The sequence below is a fragment of the Oratosquilla oratoria genome, chromosome 17 (assembly GCF_046742065.1).
Source record: "Oratosquilla oratoria isolate Oo_2021 chromosome 17, ASM4674206v1, whole genome shotgun sequence".
Lineage (NCBI taxonomy): Eukaryota > Metazoa > Arthropoda > Malacostraca > Stomatopoda > Squillidae > Oratosquilla > Oratosquilla oratoria.
In genome coordinates this window covers 60,655,175-60,675,174 of record NC_134793.1, presented here as the reverse complement: position 1 = coordinate 60,675,174, position 20,000 = coordinate 60,655,175, and the positions used below count along the sequence as shown (strand labels likewise).

The following is a 20,000-nucleotide window of genomic DNA, read 5'->3' as shown; positions in this document are numbered from 1 at the left end:
AAACGGCGGCTGCTCCTGCGGCGCCCCTCGAGCTTGTGGCCGAAGTCGCCTGGCAGCTGCCCACCGAGCTGCCAGGCACCCTCGTACATCATTACCAACAAAAACCTCGCCTCTTCCAACTTCTAGCACCAACAGGCCATACCTCCCCACACAACAACTCCACACTCTCCTCCTCGGCAGTGACGACAGTGTCGCTGTCTCATCCTCCAGAAAAAGACGGATTTTTTTCAGCCTAACTTTTGCTCAAAGCTCGTCATTGAGCGATTTCGGCGCCGTTCCTCATTTCGTCCTCCCTGAAACGCTCCTCACTCCATCCCTCCCTTGGACTCGCTGGCGCTCTCGAATACCTTCCGAAAGAGAAGGGAGAGGGGAGAACAAAAAATAAAGTGGAGAAAGATGAAGATGTAGATGTATATGTATATATATATATATATATATATATATATATATATATACATATATATATATATATATATATGCTGTATATGAAGGAGGAAGAAGAGGAAGAGGAGAGAAAGAGGAGGCGATGGTTAAGAAGACGGAGGAGGTAGAGGAGGAGAAAGAGGAAAAGAAGTAGGAGAAGGAGGAGGAAGAGGAAGAGGTGGAGTAGGTGGATGAGAGTAAAACAGGCCAAGGTTCCACAGTGGATTAACACTGTGAGATAAGTGTTACATGGTGGCCGCCTTCTCCCTCCAATACGAGGAAGGACGGATGGGGGAGAGGTGAAGGGAGGGGGATGGAAGGAAGGAGAGAAGAAGGGAGGGCGATGGAAGGAAGGAGGGAAGAAGGGAGGGGGATGGAAGGAAGGAGGGAAGAAGGGAGGGGGATGGAAGGAAGGAGGGAAGAAGGGAGGGGGAGGGATGGGGAATAAGGCACACTGTAGCTATAAAGACGAATGCAAGCAAACAGGCGGACAAAATCCGACGTTTCCAGAGTTCTTTCTCAAATAAAATACCCTAGTGGTTTTCACTCTTACCATCATCATCACACAGTCTGCGCACAGTTCCACTTGAGATATTCCATCGTCCACCTTGGAGCAAAGACGCATCTTTTCATCGACATCATGATTAATTTTCAGCAGAAAAAATAACCATATGTATGACTAATATTTTTTTGTCAAGTTCAATCGAACTCTGGAAGGATACGAGACCCACTACCAGCCACTGTGGGGCTGAGAGATTCCTGTCCGTGAAACTTGAGGCAGCAGTTGAATATCAGTATGGCAGAAGGCTCAACTAGAGCTTTGCTCAGCACAATGTGTATGGTAAGAACTGCACCGTCTCGCCGGATAAAATTAAATACAGTGTTGCTTCGGGACTCTTTCCAAGAGTTCTTAGGATTTGCAGCCCACAACATCAGGATACAGAGTTAGATTTAGTTCACAATAGGGTACCCGGACTGGTTTTTATAGAAAGCACTCAGTAAGGCTAAAGTCAGTTTTTACAAAACAAATCCTAACCCCACAAATAAGTACAGATGGGATAGCAAATGTATTACTTTACCATACAATGAATACACCAACACCGCCTCTAAATTACTACCCAAAGATAAAATTAAGTTCACCTTTAACTACACCAATAGTTTGTTTAAAAGGGTAAATATCCACAAAAGAACTAAGGTGAATAAAAACCCAGGAGTTTATAAAATACCATGTCAAGACTGTGAAGATGTATACTGGGGTCAAACAGGACGTGACCTCAACACAAGAATTAAAGAACACAAAAATTCAGTGAAATATGCCCAAACAAACTCGCCTGTGTTTCTTCACACCTACCAAAAGGACCATCGAATTGGTTGGGACGATTCAGCCATCCTTTTTAAGTTTCATTGTAGGAAAATTGTAGCATTCTTTTTTATAAAACATTTCCCTAATTTTAACACCTCTGAAAGCCAGTGGTCACCTGATTGCATCACGTCTTTAGCTGTCAATAAATTATCAACTATCACGGGACCGGAACCAAACAGCCATCGGTCACTTCACTCAGGTCATGTTACTTGAGCCATCTATCACCGTTCCTCACTGTATACCAATTTTCTGTATATATATTATACTACCCTACCTTAGATACTTATTTGCTGAAGAGGACCACAGAAAGTGGTCGAAATATACAGATATATTTATTTCTAATCCTATTTTCCGATAAAGGGAGACAAGTCTTATTTTACTAATGTGCTACGACATTACTCTTCTCTGAGATTATATACATATATATATATATAATATATATATATATATATATATATATATATATATATATATATATATATATATATATATATATATATATATATAAGTCACCACCCGACGATTTCCTTCATTTCTTTGGACCTTTAATTTTGTAAGTATTGGTCCCCAACGGCCCATGTATCGAGATAGGATTTGAATATTGCTGATTTATTGATGTCTATTTTCATGGTAGTGAATTTTTTTTTAGGTTAACACCCTTGTTCTTTATTTCTGTATGTCGGTAATATTTATGTTACAGATTTTTCTAAAGATGTCTTCTTGCAGACGAAACGTTGAATGAATGAATCATTTTGTCAATCTGGTTTATGCCCACCCTCCAAATGGCAAAGTACTGGTTAGAAAGCTTGAGAATACCCATAAGAAGATTAACAACCTCCTTAATGCTGTCGACTTTAATAACGCATATATACAAGAGAATCTGCTCCCTAGATATTCAAATATATATAAATATAAATATAAATATATATATACACACACACACATACACACACACACACACACACACACACACACACATATATATATATATATATATATATATATATATATATATATATATATATATATATATATATATATACACTACGACCGGAGATAATAGTCCATGATGAATTTTTACCATATCTCAATAACTACTACGTCGATTTAGATGAAAATTTACATGGCATTAGATTACACTATCAGTAGCCTTTCATTAAAATTTGAAGTCAATATCTTTGTTAGTTTTTTAATAATCCAATTTGTTTGTTTTTCAGGTGAACAGAGATAATAGTCCTCCTATTGAATATTAAAGAATGGGGCGTGGGAAAGATCTTACAGAGTGTGAGAGAAACAAAATTATAAAGGAAATAGCGCAAGGAAAGTCAGCTGGTGAAGTAGCCAAGAAACTAGGTCGACATATAAAGACAATTCGTAGATTTTTACAAAATCCCAAATTTAGGAAAGTGCGCAGTGATAAAGTTCAAGTCTGTTACATCGCGTGACATCTCTCATCTTAAGCGATGCGTAAAGAAAAACCCTGGAACTACAAGTAAAACCTTGTTTGCAGATGCTGGAATTCAAGATGTCTCCAAAACAACCCGAAATAAGATATTGTTTCAACTTGCTAAATATAATAAACCTACATGTAGGCCTCCATTGGCACCGAAACATAAAAAAGCTAGGCTAGAATGGGCGAGGAAACACATGAAAACCGATGTTAAGAATATATTATTTACAGATGAGTGCCGAGCCACGTTAGACGGGCCTGAAGGATGGAGCAAAGGTTGGATATTTAATGATAACCCAGCTCACATGCGTTTGCGGCGTCAACAAGGGGGTGGAGGAGTAATGTTTTGGGCAGGTATCATGGGAAACACTATGATTGGCCCATTTAAAGTGCCAGAAGGTGTGAAAATTACTGCAACAACATACTGTGACTTTATTGAAAATGTCCTCTCAGACTGGCTGGATGAACTCCCATTATCAAAGCTCACAAAAGTCATTTTTATGCATGATAATGCACCAGCACATGCTGCCAAGAAAACAACGGAAATGCTCTCCTCCATGGGATTTAATGGAGACACTTTGATGAAGTGGCCAGCCTGTTCTCCGGATTTAAATCCGATTGAAAACTTGTGGAGTATCATAAAAAAGAAGATCTACTTAAATGGCAAGCAATATACGTCTAAGGATTCACTGTGGGAAGCAATAAAAGAAGCTGCTAGAACAGTACCACCCGCCACTATCACAAAACTGACTGATTCAACTACCAATCGCATATTTGAGGTCATCAGACAAAATGGATCATATATCAAATACTAATAATAAATTTATGAGATGTATATTTAATATTTCATTCTTGTAATTGATTGTTATGTTGTATACTTATGGTATGGGTTGTTTAAAATTTTTATTTTGCTTTACTTTGTATATCTATCCTTATAATTAACGAAAATACATAAATTCTTTTAACAGGACTATTATCTCTGTTCACCTGAAAAACAAAAAAATTGGATTATTAAAAAACTAACAAAGATATTGACTTCAAATTTTAATGAAAGGCTACTGATAGTGTAATCTAATGCCATGTAAATTTTCATCTAAATCGACGTAATAGTTATTGAGATATGGTAAAAATTCATCATGGACTATTATCTCCGGTCGTAGTGTACACATACATATACCAAGGCTTTTTCCCCCTTACAAGGGAGGTAGCCAAAAAGGGGAAGGCATAAAATCATTTCCACCCATTCCATCCTTGAATACACTCCACACCCCTCCACCCTCCCTCTTATCTGAGCACCTCCTGGATGACGGGTCATCCCTGCACCTTGTCCACTGCCCTGGGTCACAAGCAGTGTCGCAGGACACAGCACATCCACAGCAACGCCGCTTCATTAAATCGGCGATCCCCCCTCTCCGTCCCCCCATTGCATAAAAGGAGAGGACGGGGAGAAATCCCTTCGGGCTGCGTCAAATTTTGCTCACACATACTACCTCACCCCCCATCCCTCCGTCCATTCCACCTCATGCAATCACAACATCATCCATATACAAACATTCTCCATTCACCCCTGTCTTCTGTCCTCTCCCGTCCTTCCTCAACAGACATTCCCCTCTTCCCCAAAGCCCCCTTCACCCCATCCATCCACCTCATCCTAGGACGTCCCCTCATGTTCACTCCCTTCACATCTGCCTTCCATACCGCCTTTACTAGTCTTTCTTCACTCATTCTTTCCATGTGTCCAAACCATCCTAATACTCTTTCATCAACCCTATCTCCCAGCTCCTTTTCCACCCCTGTTCTCCTCCTCACCTCCTCATTTCTCACTCTATCTAGCCTAGTAACCCCCATCATACTTCTCAGACACCTCATCTCAAACACATTCAAACTCCTTCTCTCTTCCTCTCTTATGTTCCATGTTTCTGCCCCATACAGTGCTGTTGGCACAATCACTCCTTCATACAGTCTCCTCTTAGCATCCATTCCCAAATGTCTATTCCTCATTACACTCTTTAATCCACCAAGGCATTTACTCGCTTCTCTCAATCTACATTCTACCTCCACTTTCACTCCACCTTTTCCTGCCACATTTGCACCCAAGTATCTAAAACTGTCCACTTCCTCCAGTCGCTCTCCCTTAATGCTCACTTCCAGTCTACTGCCATTATCACCCCTTGTACATCTCACCACCTTACTTTTACCCACATTTATCTTTAGCTTTCTTCTATCACATACTCTCCCAAACTCTGCCACCAACTTCCTCAATCCCTCCTCCGATCCTGCCACAAGCGCAGTGTCGTCAGCAAACAACAGCTGGCTCACCTCCCACTTTTCTCCATTTTCTTTAACCATCTCCAATCCCTTGCCCACTACCCTTGCATTTACCTCTCGCACTACCCCATACATGTATAAGTTGAACAGCCAGGGCGACATAACGCATCCTTGACGAAGTCCCACCTTTACCTCGAACCATTCACTCTCTCCATTTCCAATCCTGACACAAGCTCTACTACTCTTATAAAAACTCTTGACAGCTTTCAGAAGCTTTCCTCCTATCCCGTATATCTGCAGAACCTCCCACAGTGCCTTTCTGTCTACCCTATCGTAAGCCTTTTCCAGATCCACAAAAGCCCAAAAAACATCCTTCCCCTTTCCTATAGCTTTCTCACATATCTGTCTTACCACAAAGATCTGATCTACACAACCTCTACCTGTCCTAAATCCACACTGTTCCTCACCAATTACTCCTTCTGTTCCTCTCCTAATCCTCTCAATCAAGATCCTCCCATAAGCCTTCCCAACTACACTTAACAAGCTAATCCCTCTGAAACTACTACATTCACACTTGCCCCCTTTTCCCTTGTAAAGAGGAACTATACAGGCACTCCTCCAGTCCTCCGGCATTCTACCCTCTCTCCAGCAAACATAAAATAACCTCACCAGCCAGTCCACCATCACTGTACCTCCCTTTTTCAGACATTCTGCATGGCATCCATCCAGACCAGGTGCCTTACCTGCTTTCATCATCTTAACAACTGCCTTCACCTCATCCTTCCTTATTTCTCCTCCATCCTCCTAACTCATCACTCTCATTTTCTTCGCATTTCCCACTGCAGCTATCTTTCCCTCCCTATCCTCCTTCACATTTAGCAACTCCCTAAAATATTCTGCCCATCTTCCCCTTACTGCCTTCTCTTCCATTATCATCTCTCCATCTGCACCTTTTACCTTTTCTTCTCTACTTGATTCGCCTCCTCTTCCTCTCTTAATTTCTTTCCAAAACATCTTTTTATTACTTTCAAATTTTTCTGTCATACTCTTACCCCATTTCACATCTGCTATCATCTTTGCCTCCTTTACCTTTTGCTTTACTTCTCTTTTCTTTTCTTTGTACCTCTCATATGACTCCCTCGTCCTATTTTGTAACCAATCTGTGAAAGCTTGCTTCTTCTCTTCTACAACCTTCTTTGTTTCCTCATCCCACCATTCACTACCCTTTCTTCTATTTCCCCCTGTCCTTCTTGTTCCACACACCATCCTTGCACACTTTATGACTCCCTCCTTGAACCATCCCCATTCCTCCTCCACACCCAGCTCCACTCTATCCTTTACTCCCTCCCACTCCTCCTTCAGCTTTTCGTACTCCTTCTCCTTTCCCTTTTCATTCAAAGAGTTCACTCTAAGAACCTCCTTACCTTTTGTCCCTTTCCTCTTTCTCCATCTATCCTCCACTCTCAACTTACCTTCCACCAAAAAATGATCTGATATTCCCCCACCCTCTCCCCTTAGCACATGTACATCCTTAACTCTTCCTATCATATATCTATATACATTTATATACATATATATATATATATATATTATATATATATATATATAAACTGGACCGTATCTTCTTTGACACATTCCCTGGACAGGCTCGCATGCACATCATGTGATCTCCGCACTTCACTCGCGGGAACGGAGCTTAGCATGACCCGACTTCACCTGACACAAAGGGCACTCGAGGGCCACTGTTGACTTACCTGCTCATGCTCCCTGAACTGCTCCTCTCGCCGCCGCTGCGCCTCCTGCTCCTTCAGCTGCAAGAGGGGCGAAATCAAAACAGAAACTCATTTACAACGTCCCTCAAAACAACCCGACTTTAAGTCTATACACACACTATAAATATTTATCATAGTATACATGGACACGAGATTTTCTCTTATGCATACTTCATTAAAAGTGATGGCTAATTGAGCATTCATTATTTTTCTTAAAGTTTTTTTTCATATGCCTTACTATCGCGATTTCGGGTTCAAGACTCTTCTTCAATACCTTTAAGGATATTCTATCTGGTCAGGATAAGAATTATTCTGGTGAATTTTGTAATTATATTACTTTATATACGTAAGTTTTCATACTTGCTCTTCACTAGGGAGAGGTTACCTGGTAACTCGGGCAGTGATGAAATGTCACGTGTTCCGGGAAGCTCCGACTTCGTGTTGTGACGAAATGCTGTATGCTTGGGTTCGTGGCGTTTTGTCTCGGACTTGGATTTGTGGGGTTATGTCTCATGTTTGGATTTGTGACGGTTTGTCTCTTGCTTGTATATTTAGATTTGTGCTCAACTCCTTAATGTATATTGCTTCTAAAGCTACTGAGGAAGGGTCTTGACCAACACCTAGAGTGAAACCATAAACCTCCTTTCAAAGGAACATGAGTCCATAGCAAGGCATATGATAAATAACTTTAAGAAAATAATAAATGCTCAATTAGCCATCAATCTTAAAAGTAAATTTTCTTTTAGGCAGGCTTGGTTAAAAACAACTGCAACTCCCAAGTATTAAGCCTTTCAGGAGAGGCAAGCCCCGAGGCAGGATGGAAAACATCATGCTACAGCCTCGGGGTAGTGAGGCTCGAAAGAACGGACAAGCCAGCCAATAAGCGTACGTGGAAAACTGTCCCGCCCTCTCAACCATGAGGGGACGAGAAAAGGTCATCCTTCCAGCCAATCACACGCTGTACTTCTGCATCTTTGTACTATATAAACCCATGCATTTGTTCTATTTTTGTCATTTCGTAATAACTCATGCAGAGTCGAAACGTCAAGCCAATAATAACCGGAATAGGAAATCTACTCTTTCCTTTACCCCTTGCTGTAAAGGATACCTTCAGGAAGTTGGAAACTGAAGAAAAAATTGGTCAGCGCTGAATTTGCAGTTGCTTTTAACCAAGCCTACCCAAGAGAGAGAGAGAGAGAGAGTGCGCGAGAATATACATATATATATATATATATATATATGTATATACATATGTATATACATATATATATATATATATATATATAAGCACCCGGACCTGGCTTCGCCAGGTGTGCTTGGCCTACGGCGTAGCTCGCTTCGCTTCGCTTCGCTTCGCTTGGCAATATTTCGTAAAGATTCTCTTAGCAATATTTCGTAAAGATTCTCTTGTTAACATTTGGTAAAGATTCTCTTGGCAATATTTCGTAAATATTTTCTCATTAATATTTCGTAAAGATTCTTTTGTCAGAATTCCGTAAAGATTCTCTTTTTCTTGCTTCGCTTGGCAATATTTCGTAAAGATTCTCTTAGCAATATTTCGTAAAGATTCTCTTGGTAATATTTCGTAAAGATTCTCTTGTTAACATTTGGTAAAGATTCTCTTGGCAATATTTCGTAAATATTTTCTCATTAATATTTCGTAAAGATTCTTTTGTCAGAATTCCGTAAAGATTCTCTTTTTCTTGTTAGCACCACTTTCTTTTTCCATGGTAATATTAGTGTTTCCGGTGATGACTCATTTCCGGGTTGGGCCTTGCGTAGGAGGTTGGAAGGTTTAGAGAGAAATATTTTTTTATGTTAGTGGAGTGGAGATTCTCTTGGCAATATTTCGTAAAGATTCTCTTAGCAATATTTCGTAAAGATTCTCTTGGTAATATTTCGTAAAGATTCTCTTGTTAACATTTGGTAAAGATTCTCTTGGCAATATTTCGTAAATATTTTCTCATTAATATTTCGTAAATATTCTTTTGTCAGAATTCCGTAATTCCGTTTTTATGTATATAGATTCTCTTGGCAATATTTCGTAAAGATTCTCTTAGCGTTATTTCGTAAAGATTCTCTTGGTAATATTTCGTAAAGATTCTCTGAGTCTGAGTCAGATGTGTCCCCGGGAGTTAGTGTTTCCGGTGATGACTCATTTCCGGAGTAGGAGGTTGGAAGGTTTTAGAGAGAAATATTTTTTTATGTATATATATATATATATATATATATATATATATATACATACATACATACATATATACAAAGGATTACAAAGGCGGAGCATGCCGACAGGAGACCTTTTGGTCCATATCTAGGTCGGATGCGAAAAAATCATAATAATGATAAAATATTAGATAAAAACTATAATAATGTGAATAACAAATAAAATACATAACAAATGCATAGGTATAATTAGATAATAAACAAACAGATAAATAGTAAATAATAATAAATTGACATATAACTAATAATAAATGAAAATCAGACAGACAAATGATAACAAAACAAAAACAAATAATATAAAATAAATTATAATCATTACAATATCTTGCTTAGGTGTTTATCTAAATGATTCTTAAAGCTTCGAACTGAACTACATTGCACTACCTGTGCAGGAAGTTTATTCCATTCATTAACTACACGGTTGGCAAAGTTGTTTCTACCTACTTCCAAATTGAATCTATTCCCGGACAGTTTGAGACCATTGTTTCTTGTCTGATTCTCATTCAATGTGAAAATTTTGTCTCTTTTGATGTTGTCAATTCTCTTTAAATCTTAAAGACCTGTATCAAGTCACCTCTGAGTCTACGCTTTTTTAGGGAAAACAGATTAATATGTTTTAGTCGATTTTCGTATGATTTATTTTTGATATTTGGAATCAGTTTTGTGGCTCGCCGTTGCACTTTTTCCAGTCTATCAATGTCTTTAATGAGATTCGGTGACCACACGGAAACAGCATATTCCAAATGTGGACGAACTAACGATTTATATAGCTTGTTAATGAGTGATGGACTTTTGAAATCAAAAGATCGCGCAATCAGTCCTAGAACCTTATTTGCTTTCTCAGAAGCTGAAATACAATGCTTGGATGATTTGAGGTCGTTACTGATAATTACGCCGAGATCTTTTTCACTATCCACTTTTGTTAACGAATTTCCAAATAACTTGTAATCGTACTTACTGTTATTTTTACCTATGTGCATTACCTTGCATTTACTTGTGTTAAATTTCATTTGCCACTTTTCAGACCATTGCTGTAATTTATCTAAATCTTCTTGAATATCTAATTGGTTTGAGTGATCATTTGCCACTCCGCACAGTTTTGTATCATCAGCAAATTTGGAAACAGTAGATTTTAGTCCATGGTCTATATCATTTATATATACTATGAACAGAAGTGGCCAAAGAACGGAACCCTGAGGAACTCCACTTGTAACATTTTTCCATCTAGAAGTTTTTCCATTTAAAACAACTCTCTGTTTTCGACCATTCAACCAATTACTAGTCCAACCTAATAGGCTACCACTTATTCCGTGTAAAGCTAATTTAGTAATTAGTCTTTCGTGTGGGACGGTATCAAAAGCTTTTGCAAAGTCTAGATATATTAAATCTATATTGTTTCTTTTGTCATAATTCGAGATAACTGTGTTGTAGAATTCGAGTTAGTCACGCAAGAACGTTTCCGTCTGAAACCATGCTGGCTATCATTTATCAAACGGTTACTTTCTAAATGATGTTCGATAGCATCTCTGATGATAGTTTCCATTATTTTTCCTACGATTGAAGTCAAACTTATAGGCCTATAGTTATTTGGCTTCTTTTTGTCACCTTTTTTTAATATAGAAGTAACGTTAGCTAACTTCTATTATCCTGGGACATCTCCAGATATGACGGATTTCTTGAAAATTATTTCTAATGGAACAACAATATAATTTTTCATTTCCTTTAAGATTCTTGGATGCCAACCGTCAGGCCCTGGTGTTTTATTAACTTTGAGTTTATCTATACACCTTTTAATTTTTTCTTTTGTTATATTTACCGTAGTAAGTTTACCCTAGACTTTTCACAGGTTTCAGTTTGGAGTTCACTTTGAGGTGTTTTGTTTACGAATACCGAGCTAAAATAATTGTTTAAAATATTACACATTCCTTCATTTGAATATTCAAGTTGACCGGCAGCAGATAATAGTGGACCAATGTGATTCCTAACAACCTTTTTATCTCTAATGTAACTATAGAATTCTTTGGGATTCTCTTTGGATTTATCAGCGATGTTCATTTCGTATTGTCGTTTTCTTTTTCTTATTGTCTTTTTTAAATCTCTCTGTATTGATACATAACTTTCAGTCATTAGATGCACCCGAGCACTTATATTTCTTATAAGCCTGTCTCTTTTTAGCAATACTTTTTTCAGTTTCACTGTCGAGCCACTTTGGGCGAGCCTGATTTGGGGGACGTCTGTCCTTAAAAGGAATGTAAGTTTGAATCATCTTAGTGAGCGTATTTTGAAATATTTCCCACATCTGATCTACAGGCCTTTCGTTTAATTTTGCCTCCCAATATGTAAGCTGAAGATCCTGACGTAGTCCTATGAACTGAGCTTTACTGAAATCGGGTATTTTAGAAACACAAGTATCTATTCTAAAATTGTTTAGGAGTTTGAATCTAACTAAGTTGTGATCGCTATTTGCAACAGATTCACCGACTTCTACATCAGTTACCATGCTTTCGCGGCTAGTGATCAATAGATCGAGTAAGTTTCCATATCTTGTGGGCTCTTTTACATGCTGAATTAAGTAATTGTCACCAAGAAAATCAATCAAGCGACTACCTATATGGCCATGTTCAAGGGTCATCCAATCAATGTCAGTAAAATTGAAATCACCCATTATCAATAAATCCCGGTTGCAGAAACTAGACAGTTCTTGAAATAACAGTTTGTCGTCTGCTAATGATAATGTCTTTGGCCTATATATTACACCTATATTCATTTTTTGTCCATTTGTTTGGGTTAACTCAACCCACAAACTATCATATGCATCCTGTTTCACTTTCTCTAAAACACAAGCATGGACATTATTTTTAACGTACAACAGAACACCCTCACCTTTCTTGTGGTTTCTATCCTGATGAAAGTGTTTAAATCCCGCAATATTAAATTCAGCTTCGAACTCTGCACCATTTAACCATGTCTCGGTTATTCCTATCATATCGAGATTTTCGCTTTTGACATACGCCTGTATTTCTTGAAATTTGTTCCTAATACTACGAGCATTAAAGTACATGGTTTTAAGAAACTCGTGATTATTTCTTTTTGACACATTTTGAGTTTCAATATCATGTCTTACATTATCATTTTGTTTTTTATTTATACCTTGCTCTATATTATTATTTGGTCCTTTATTGATATTCAATGCCTCATTAACATTTCTCCCAGTAAAATTAACATTTCCCCCATCACGGACATCTGGTCGATCACGGTCATCCGATCTCTTTTGTACATTTTGTCCCCCTACGTCACCGTGATTCACGCCGGCCTCCCGTCGTTCATTGACATTATGTCCGGCATCCCTTCCTAAAATTATATTTTGTCCTCCAGTGACATTATATCCTACCGTGATATTTTTCCTCCACTATAATTACATCCCATCGTGATATTTTGTCTTCCACTGTCATTACATCCTATCATGATATTTTGGCCTTCATTGACATTCTGTCCGGTATCCCTTCCTAAAATTATATTTTGTCCTCCACTGACATTATATCCTACCGTGATATTTTCTCCTCCATTATCATTACATCCTATCGTGATATTTTGTCCTCCACTATCATTACTTCCCATCGTGATCTTTTGTCCTCCACTGTCATTACATCCCATTGCGACATTTTGTCCTATGACATTACATCCTAATGTAACATTTCGTCCTCTACCGACATTATATCCTAAAATTATATTTTGTCCTATACTGGCACATTGTTCTACATTAATGCTATACTCTACACTTTTTTTTCCAAGTACATTCGATTTCGCACGGGTCAGGGTTCGTATCCCATGGCGGAGCTTCTAAAAATGTTCAATCTGTCTTAAAACATACACAACTTGTCGGAAGGCTCGCCTAATACGGGATTAGATGAAATTGAGATTAGATCTTCCAATGTTACGTGAAGCGTGGTCGGGGACTAGTACAGTCCTTTTGAACCATCACCATGTAGCATGGTCGCTAACGTCTTGGCCTCGTGATTATCGACGCACGGGTCAGGGTTCGTATCCCATGGCGGAGCTTCTAAAAATGTTCAATCTGTCTTAAGAAATATACACAACTTGTCGGAAGGCTCGCCTAATACGGGATTAGATGAAATTGAGATTAGATCTTCCAATGTTACGTGAAGCGTGGTCGGGGACTAGTACAGTCCTTTTGAACCATCACCATGTAGCATGGTCGCTAACGTCTTGGCCTCGTGATTATCGACGCACGGGTCAGGGTTCGTATCCCATGGCGGAGCTTCTAAAAATGTTCAATTTGTCTTAAAACATACACAACTTGTCGGAAGGCTCGCCTAATACGGGATTAGATGAAATTGAGATTAGATCTTCCAATGTTACATGAAGCGTGGTCGGGGACTAGTACAGTCCTTTTGAACCATCACCATGTAGCATGGTCGCTAACGTCTTGACCTCGTGATTATCGACGCACGGGTCAGGGTTCGTATCCCATGGCGGAGCTTCTAAAAATGTTCAATCTGTCTTAAAACATACACAACTTGTCGGAAGGCTCGCCTAATACGGGATTAGATGAAATTGAGATTAGATCTTCCAATGTTACGTGAAGCGTGGTCGGGGACTAGTACAGTCCTTTTGAACCATCACCATGTAGCATGGTCGCTAACGTCTTGGCCTCGTGATTATCGACGCACGGGTCAGGGTTCGTATCCCATGGCGGAACTTCTAAAAATGTTCAATTTGTCTTAAAACATACACAACTTGTCGGAAGGCTCGCCTAATACGGGATTAGATGAAATTGAGATTAGATCTTCCAATGTTACGTGAAGCGTGGTCGGGGACTAGTACAGTCCTTTAGAACCATCACCATGTAGCATGGTCGCTAACGTCTTGGCCTCGTGATTATCGACGCACGGGTCAGGGTTCGTATCCCCCTTCCAAGGGAGGTAGCCAAAAAGGGAAAGGCATAAAAACACTCCCACCCATTTCATCCCTAAATACACTCCACACCCCTCCCACCCTTCCTCTCATCTGAGCACCTCCTGGATGACGGGTCATCCCTGCACCCTGCCCACCGCCCTGGGTCAGAAGCAGTGTCGCAAGACACAGCACATCCACAGCAAGGCCGCTTCATCCAATCGGCGACCCCCCCTCTCCGTCCCCCTTTGCATATAAGGCGAGGACGGGGAGAAATCCCTTCGGGCTGCGTCAAAATTTACTCACACATACTACCCCACCCCCCAGCCCATTCCTCCTCATGCAGTCACAACATCATCCATATACAACCATTCTCCACTCACCTCTGTCTTCCGTCCTCTCCCTTCCTTCCTCAACAGACATTCCCCTCTTCCCCAAAGCCCCCTTCACCCCATCCATCCACCTCATCCTAGGACGTCCCCTCATGTTCACTCCCTCCACACTGCCTTCCATACCTCTTTTACTAGTCTTTCTTCACTCATTCTTTCCATGTGTCCAAACCATCCTAATATTCTTTCATCAACCCTATCTCCCAAATCCTTTTTCACCCCTGTTCTCCTCCTCACCTCCTCATTTCTCACTCTATCCAGCCTAGTAACCCCCACCATACTTCTCTGACACCTCATCTCAAACACATTATATATATATATATATATATATATATATATATATATATATATATATATCTTATTGATAATGATGGCTTGTGGGTCTTTTATTTTCTTATGAATATTTTACATATGCCTTAGTATGGACTTAATCTCCTTTTCAAGGAGGTTTATGTTATTATTGCTAGATCGCGACACAAGACCCTTGTATACGCCCCATATACATGAAGAGTAATATCGCCCACTCATACCACTCGCTCACACCACCACTCACTCACTCATTCACTGTCCGCCGACGTCCGGCCCATCTTGCTGACTAAAAGATTGCTGAGTCAAGAATTGTGCTATTCCGTCCGCCACTGCCCAAGTAACAAACATACGAACCCACACCACCACCCGAGTAACCACACAGGATTAAAACACGATATTACGAATATTGACGCCCCTCCCCTGGATATATATATATTTTAGCTGTTAGACTACATTATATAATGTGACCCCAAGATAGTAATAGTACCATATGTTTGTAATCTTGCTCGCATAAACTCTAAAGCTTATACAAGCGTGAGACCTCATAAATGCTTACGCCATTACTTCCGCCCTTTAAGACCACATGCAGAAGGCGATAAGTCGAGTCGGTCCGATGATACGTACAGAGACATTAAATAGTGCATTGTGGTATAGAACCAGGAAGTGATTGACAGTGTGTAAAAACCATAGAAGAAATTGTGAACCAGTAAACCTTTTTAATAAAGGAAAAGAAGTTACAACGAGTTTGGTATCGCCGCCTTAAGTTCTGTGTTATGTATTTACTCAACACCAGTTGAGGATACACTCTTCTTCAGTATCATGGGATATTCTTTCTCTGTAGTAGGGTAAGAATGTTCCGATGAATGGTGTGATGATATTTCATTTTATATGTTTGTGTTCATACTGGAAAAGGTTACCGGGTAGCTCGGGTAGACGGGTGGTCATATGCTTGGGAGAGCCTCCGGCTTCGGGTTGAGACGTAAAGACGCATACTGTTGTTTTGTGGAGTTTTGTCCCATACTTGGGTTTGTGATGTTTTATTTTATAGCCCCACCGACCCATGTACGGGAAAAACACCACAAACCCAAGTATAGGACAAAACGCCACGAAACCAAGCATGCGACATTATGTCACAATCCGAAAAGGCTCTTCCAAGATTACGATAACCTGACACTGACCGAGCTATCCGGTAATCTCTCCCAGTTATCCGGTAACCTCCCCCCAGAGAAGAGCAAGTATGAACACAAATATATCAAATGAAATATCATCACACAATTCACTGGAACATTCTTACAATATCCCAAGCTACTGAAGAAGGGTCTTGTACCCGAAATAGCGACCTAGCAATAATGACTACCTACTGTGAAGTCCTAAACCTCCTTTCAAAGTAGAGTATGTCCATATTAAGACATATGGAAAATAAGCTTAAGAAATTAATAAGCACACATCTAGCCATCACTTTCAATGAGGTATGCATAAGAGAAATTCTCCTGCCCATATGTGTGTGTATATATATATATATATATATATATATATATTATATATATATATATATATATGCATGTATATATAGAGGGTGGGAAGAGAAAAGACTGGAATCTTAACCCGAGTTTTATTCTTGCCTGATTTCGCAACAAACATTTTCTTTTGAAAAATGTGGTGAAACTAGCCAAGAATAAAACTAGGAATAAGACTCCAGTCTTTCCTTTTCTCACCCAATTCAACTTGTCAGAGCGTCTCAATAATATATATATATATATATATATATATATATATATATTATATATATATATATATATGTGTGTGTGTGTGTGTGTGTGTGTGTGTGTATGTGTGTGTGTATTTATAGTATGTGTGCAGATGCAAACATCAAAATATTCAGGAACTATTGGACAATGTAAATATAAATCCATGCACATCATTATCATCATAATAATAAATAATAACAATAACAATAACAACAACAATAACAACAACAACAACAATGACAATAATAATAATATTTATAATAATAACCAACAATAATAATTATAATATTATCAATAATAATAGTAATAGAGAGGGAGAAAAGTAAGAGGAGATAAAGGAAAGAGATACAGATAAGAATGAAGAAAAGTGGAAAGAATGAGAATACGGGAGAGAGAAAAAGTGACGGAAAGTTAATACCTCAACCTCTGGCTGTAGTACTCTCATTAGACCCACAACATCACCATTATTGCTACCACCATCATGTAGTTCCAGTACTTCAGGTTATCCGTTTATGTCTAAACTGCCCGGTAGTTGGAAAGACCAGATTTTATTCTGAGTAACTGCCCGGTACTGCCCAGCTTCAAATACACAGAGTGCGTCATCGAAACAAAGGGGGTTCAACGACGGTCTTCTTGTCCCCCTTCACGACGGTGACGGGGGATAAAGAGAGAGAGGTGGGGGGGGGAGCGGAGACTGCATTCTGTCGCCAATAACCAGAGATTCTATCCTTGGGAACAGTAATGCGCCGAGACGGTAGTGTCACGGTGGTACAGGGGCGGGTGCACTCAAGGAGGGATAGCACAAGTTTAAAATGGACTAGCTTTTTTCTTAGAATGGAGACATGTGACTGGCTCGTAGGCAGTAAATACTTCGTATGGGGTGAAAGGAGTGAATGATGGGCTCCCTCTGGGACGGAAGGACAGTGTGCAAGTGGAAAGAAAAATGCCCATATACATGTACACTGGCCCACAAACATGACGTCATTCACCCCCGAAGATCCATTTACAGTGTTTATTCCGGCTAAGGTGTGATGATTCTATTCTGCGGATGAGAGTGATGACTGAGTTGTATACGATCTCCATGACCTCTTTGGTCACGAGTGCTGTGATCGTAACAAGCACAATACCGAACATTGAAAGGTGAGAAAAATATGGAAAATGCAGACACGATGGTTTAGCTGATGTGAGCAATCCTGATAACACAAACAATGAGGACGGAAGGGGAGGGGGGGAATGGAAAACAAGCCGGGACCACGTCCTCTTTGCATTTGGGGCGACAAAGATGGCTGCAGATCAACAACACACGTGAACAACGTGAACAAAGATCAACAAAGGGGTCACGAAATGCAGATAAGAAGGACAAAGGCACATTTGGCCTCTTAACCTCCCCCACCTCCACCCCCCATCCGCTCCGTCCACGAGCTTAACCGAGCTGAACCCGTGCGATTTTATTCAGCTGAATGAAAGCCCGGAGAGGAGGCGGAGGAGCCTGTCTCGAAGAGTCCTTTCTCCTCCACCTCCACAGCAAGGTCTAAATATACAGGTCAGACCGTTGGAATTCTTCTGCGCAGCTTCTGACGTCATTTGGCTGAGTCCACTTTCTCTTTGTGATACACTGAAGAAAACTGTGAAACGCCAAGGAAGACAGGAACTATAATATTTTATATATTATATATATATATATATATATATATATATATATTCATATAGACAGGAACTATAATATTTTATATATATTTATATATATATTTTATATAATATTTGTCAGAATATAGCTAATTGCGTGGAGCAGTGCGAGCGAAGGCAACGTCATTTTTGAACGACGGACCAGCTTCAACTGACAGCTATAGGACCCGCTAACCCCACTTTGAGCAGCCAGGTGACGTTCACGGGCCCGCTGCGCCAACTCCCTCGAAATTCGGTTGGAAGTGGTTAGACCTTATATTCTTAGATCTTGCTCCACAGCACCCCCGACGCTCTGTAGCGCTGGGGGCGATTCAGCTGGAGGAAATCCCAGCAAGGGTAAACCCGACACGTTTGCCTGAAAAGTGGGCACCCACGCATCAACACACACGAGCGAAAGGACAAGAACCATACAACGAACCAGTTGAGAGAGACACAAAAATACAGTGCGAAGGAAAGGAGCAGAATGCACTAGAAATAAGGAAATAAACACGTGTTATTCGTGGAGAGAGTATACGTTTATGCATGATCATAGTATAACGGTTCACATAAAATGCACACACATATGTAGAGCACAAGCATACACAGCCTTGAGGCCCAGGTCATACGAATTCACATTCTGACGTGGCAAACAATACAGATTCACAGACATTACAATACATTAACTCTTATTACATGCATATAAGTCACACAATACAAATATACCACTTCATACGAATAAACACTAGGGAAATGCGCGCACATCCACACACAATATAGGAAGGCTAAATCCTGGTACAGTGTACATATTGAACAGCTCGTCGCTGCACGAATACACACTGAATATGTACAGTGAACATGCTCACTTAACATAAATGCACCAATACGCTTCTAGGATGATGCCTCACCCTTCACCTCTCTAATGGCCATTTAATAACACCACATTGACACATATCAATCCCCAGTCACAAGGAAGGATCTGGAAGAAGGAACCATCATTCTACAAAGGCAATCGAGCTATAGTTGCCTTCTCATTCATGAAGCACTTTACATTAAAGGACAAAATCCCACCATGAACAAACAAAATCCTGACCAACTCATCATTCCTACTTCTAAGTATATAGATCACAAGCTTAGGTTCACCGTTGACCCAGTAGACGAAAGTACAGGCCCTGTCTCCTGATTGGCTGTCTGAATCCCCTATCTCTTCTAATGTTCCATAATTATGGTTTGTGTAGTTATTGTCACCATTACTCTTTACATTCAATTTGTACTGAAGATGCCTAAAGTTAGGCGAAAGCTCTACAAGTAAAATCAAGAAGTTAGTATTGTCTTTACATCCATTCCAAATGAAGTTTGGCCACATAATTAGACAACGATATTCAATGTTCAAGTGTTAGAAAAGCTGAATATGTCAGCAAGAAACTCGTGAATGCAGAAGCTGCTGCAAAGTTTAATCACACACACACACACACA

General features: G+C 39.8%; 1 protein-coding gene across 3 annotated transcripts in view; it reads right to left on the bottom strand.

The window, feature by feature from the left end:
* LOC143034665 (uncharacterized) overlaps positions 1–20,000 on the bottom strand; it is a 733,104-nt gene that overhangs the window by 4,846 nt on the left and 708,258 nt on the right. For all 3 annotated transcript variants that reach the window (XM_076201030.1, XM_076201032.1, XM_076201029.1), the window contains one exon: positions 7,259–7,315. In XM_076201030.1, the coding sequence (XP_076057145.1) occupies positions 7,259–7,315 (57 nt within the window). The remainder of the gene's footprint in view (positions 1–7,258; positions 7,316–20,000) is intronic.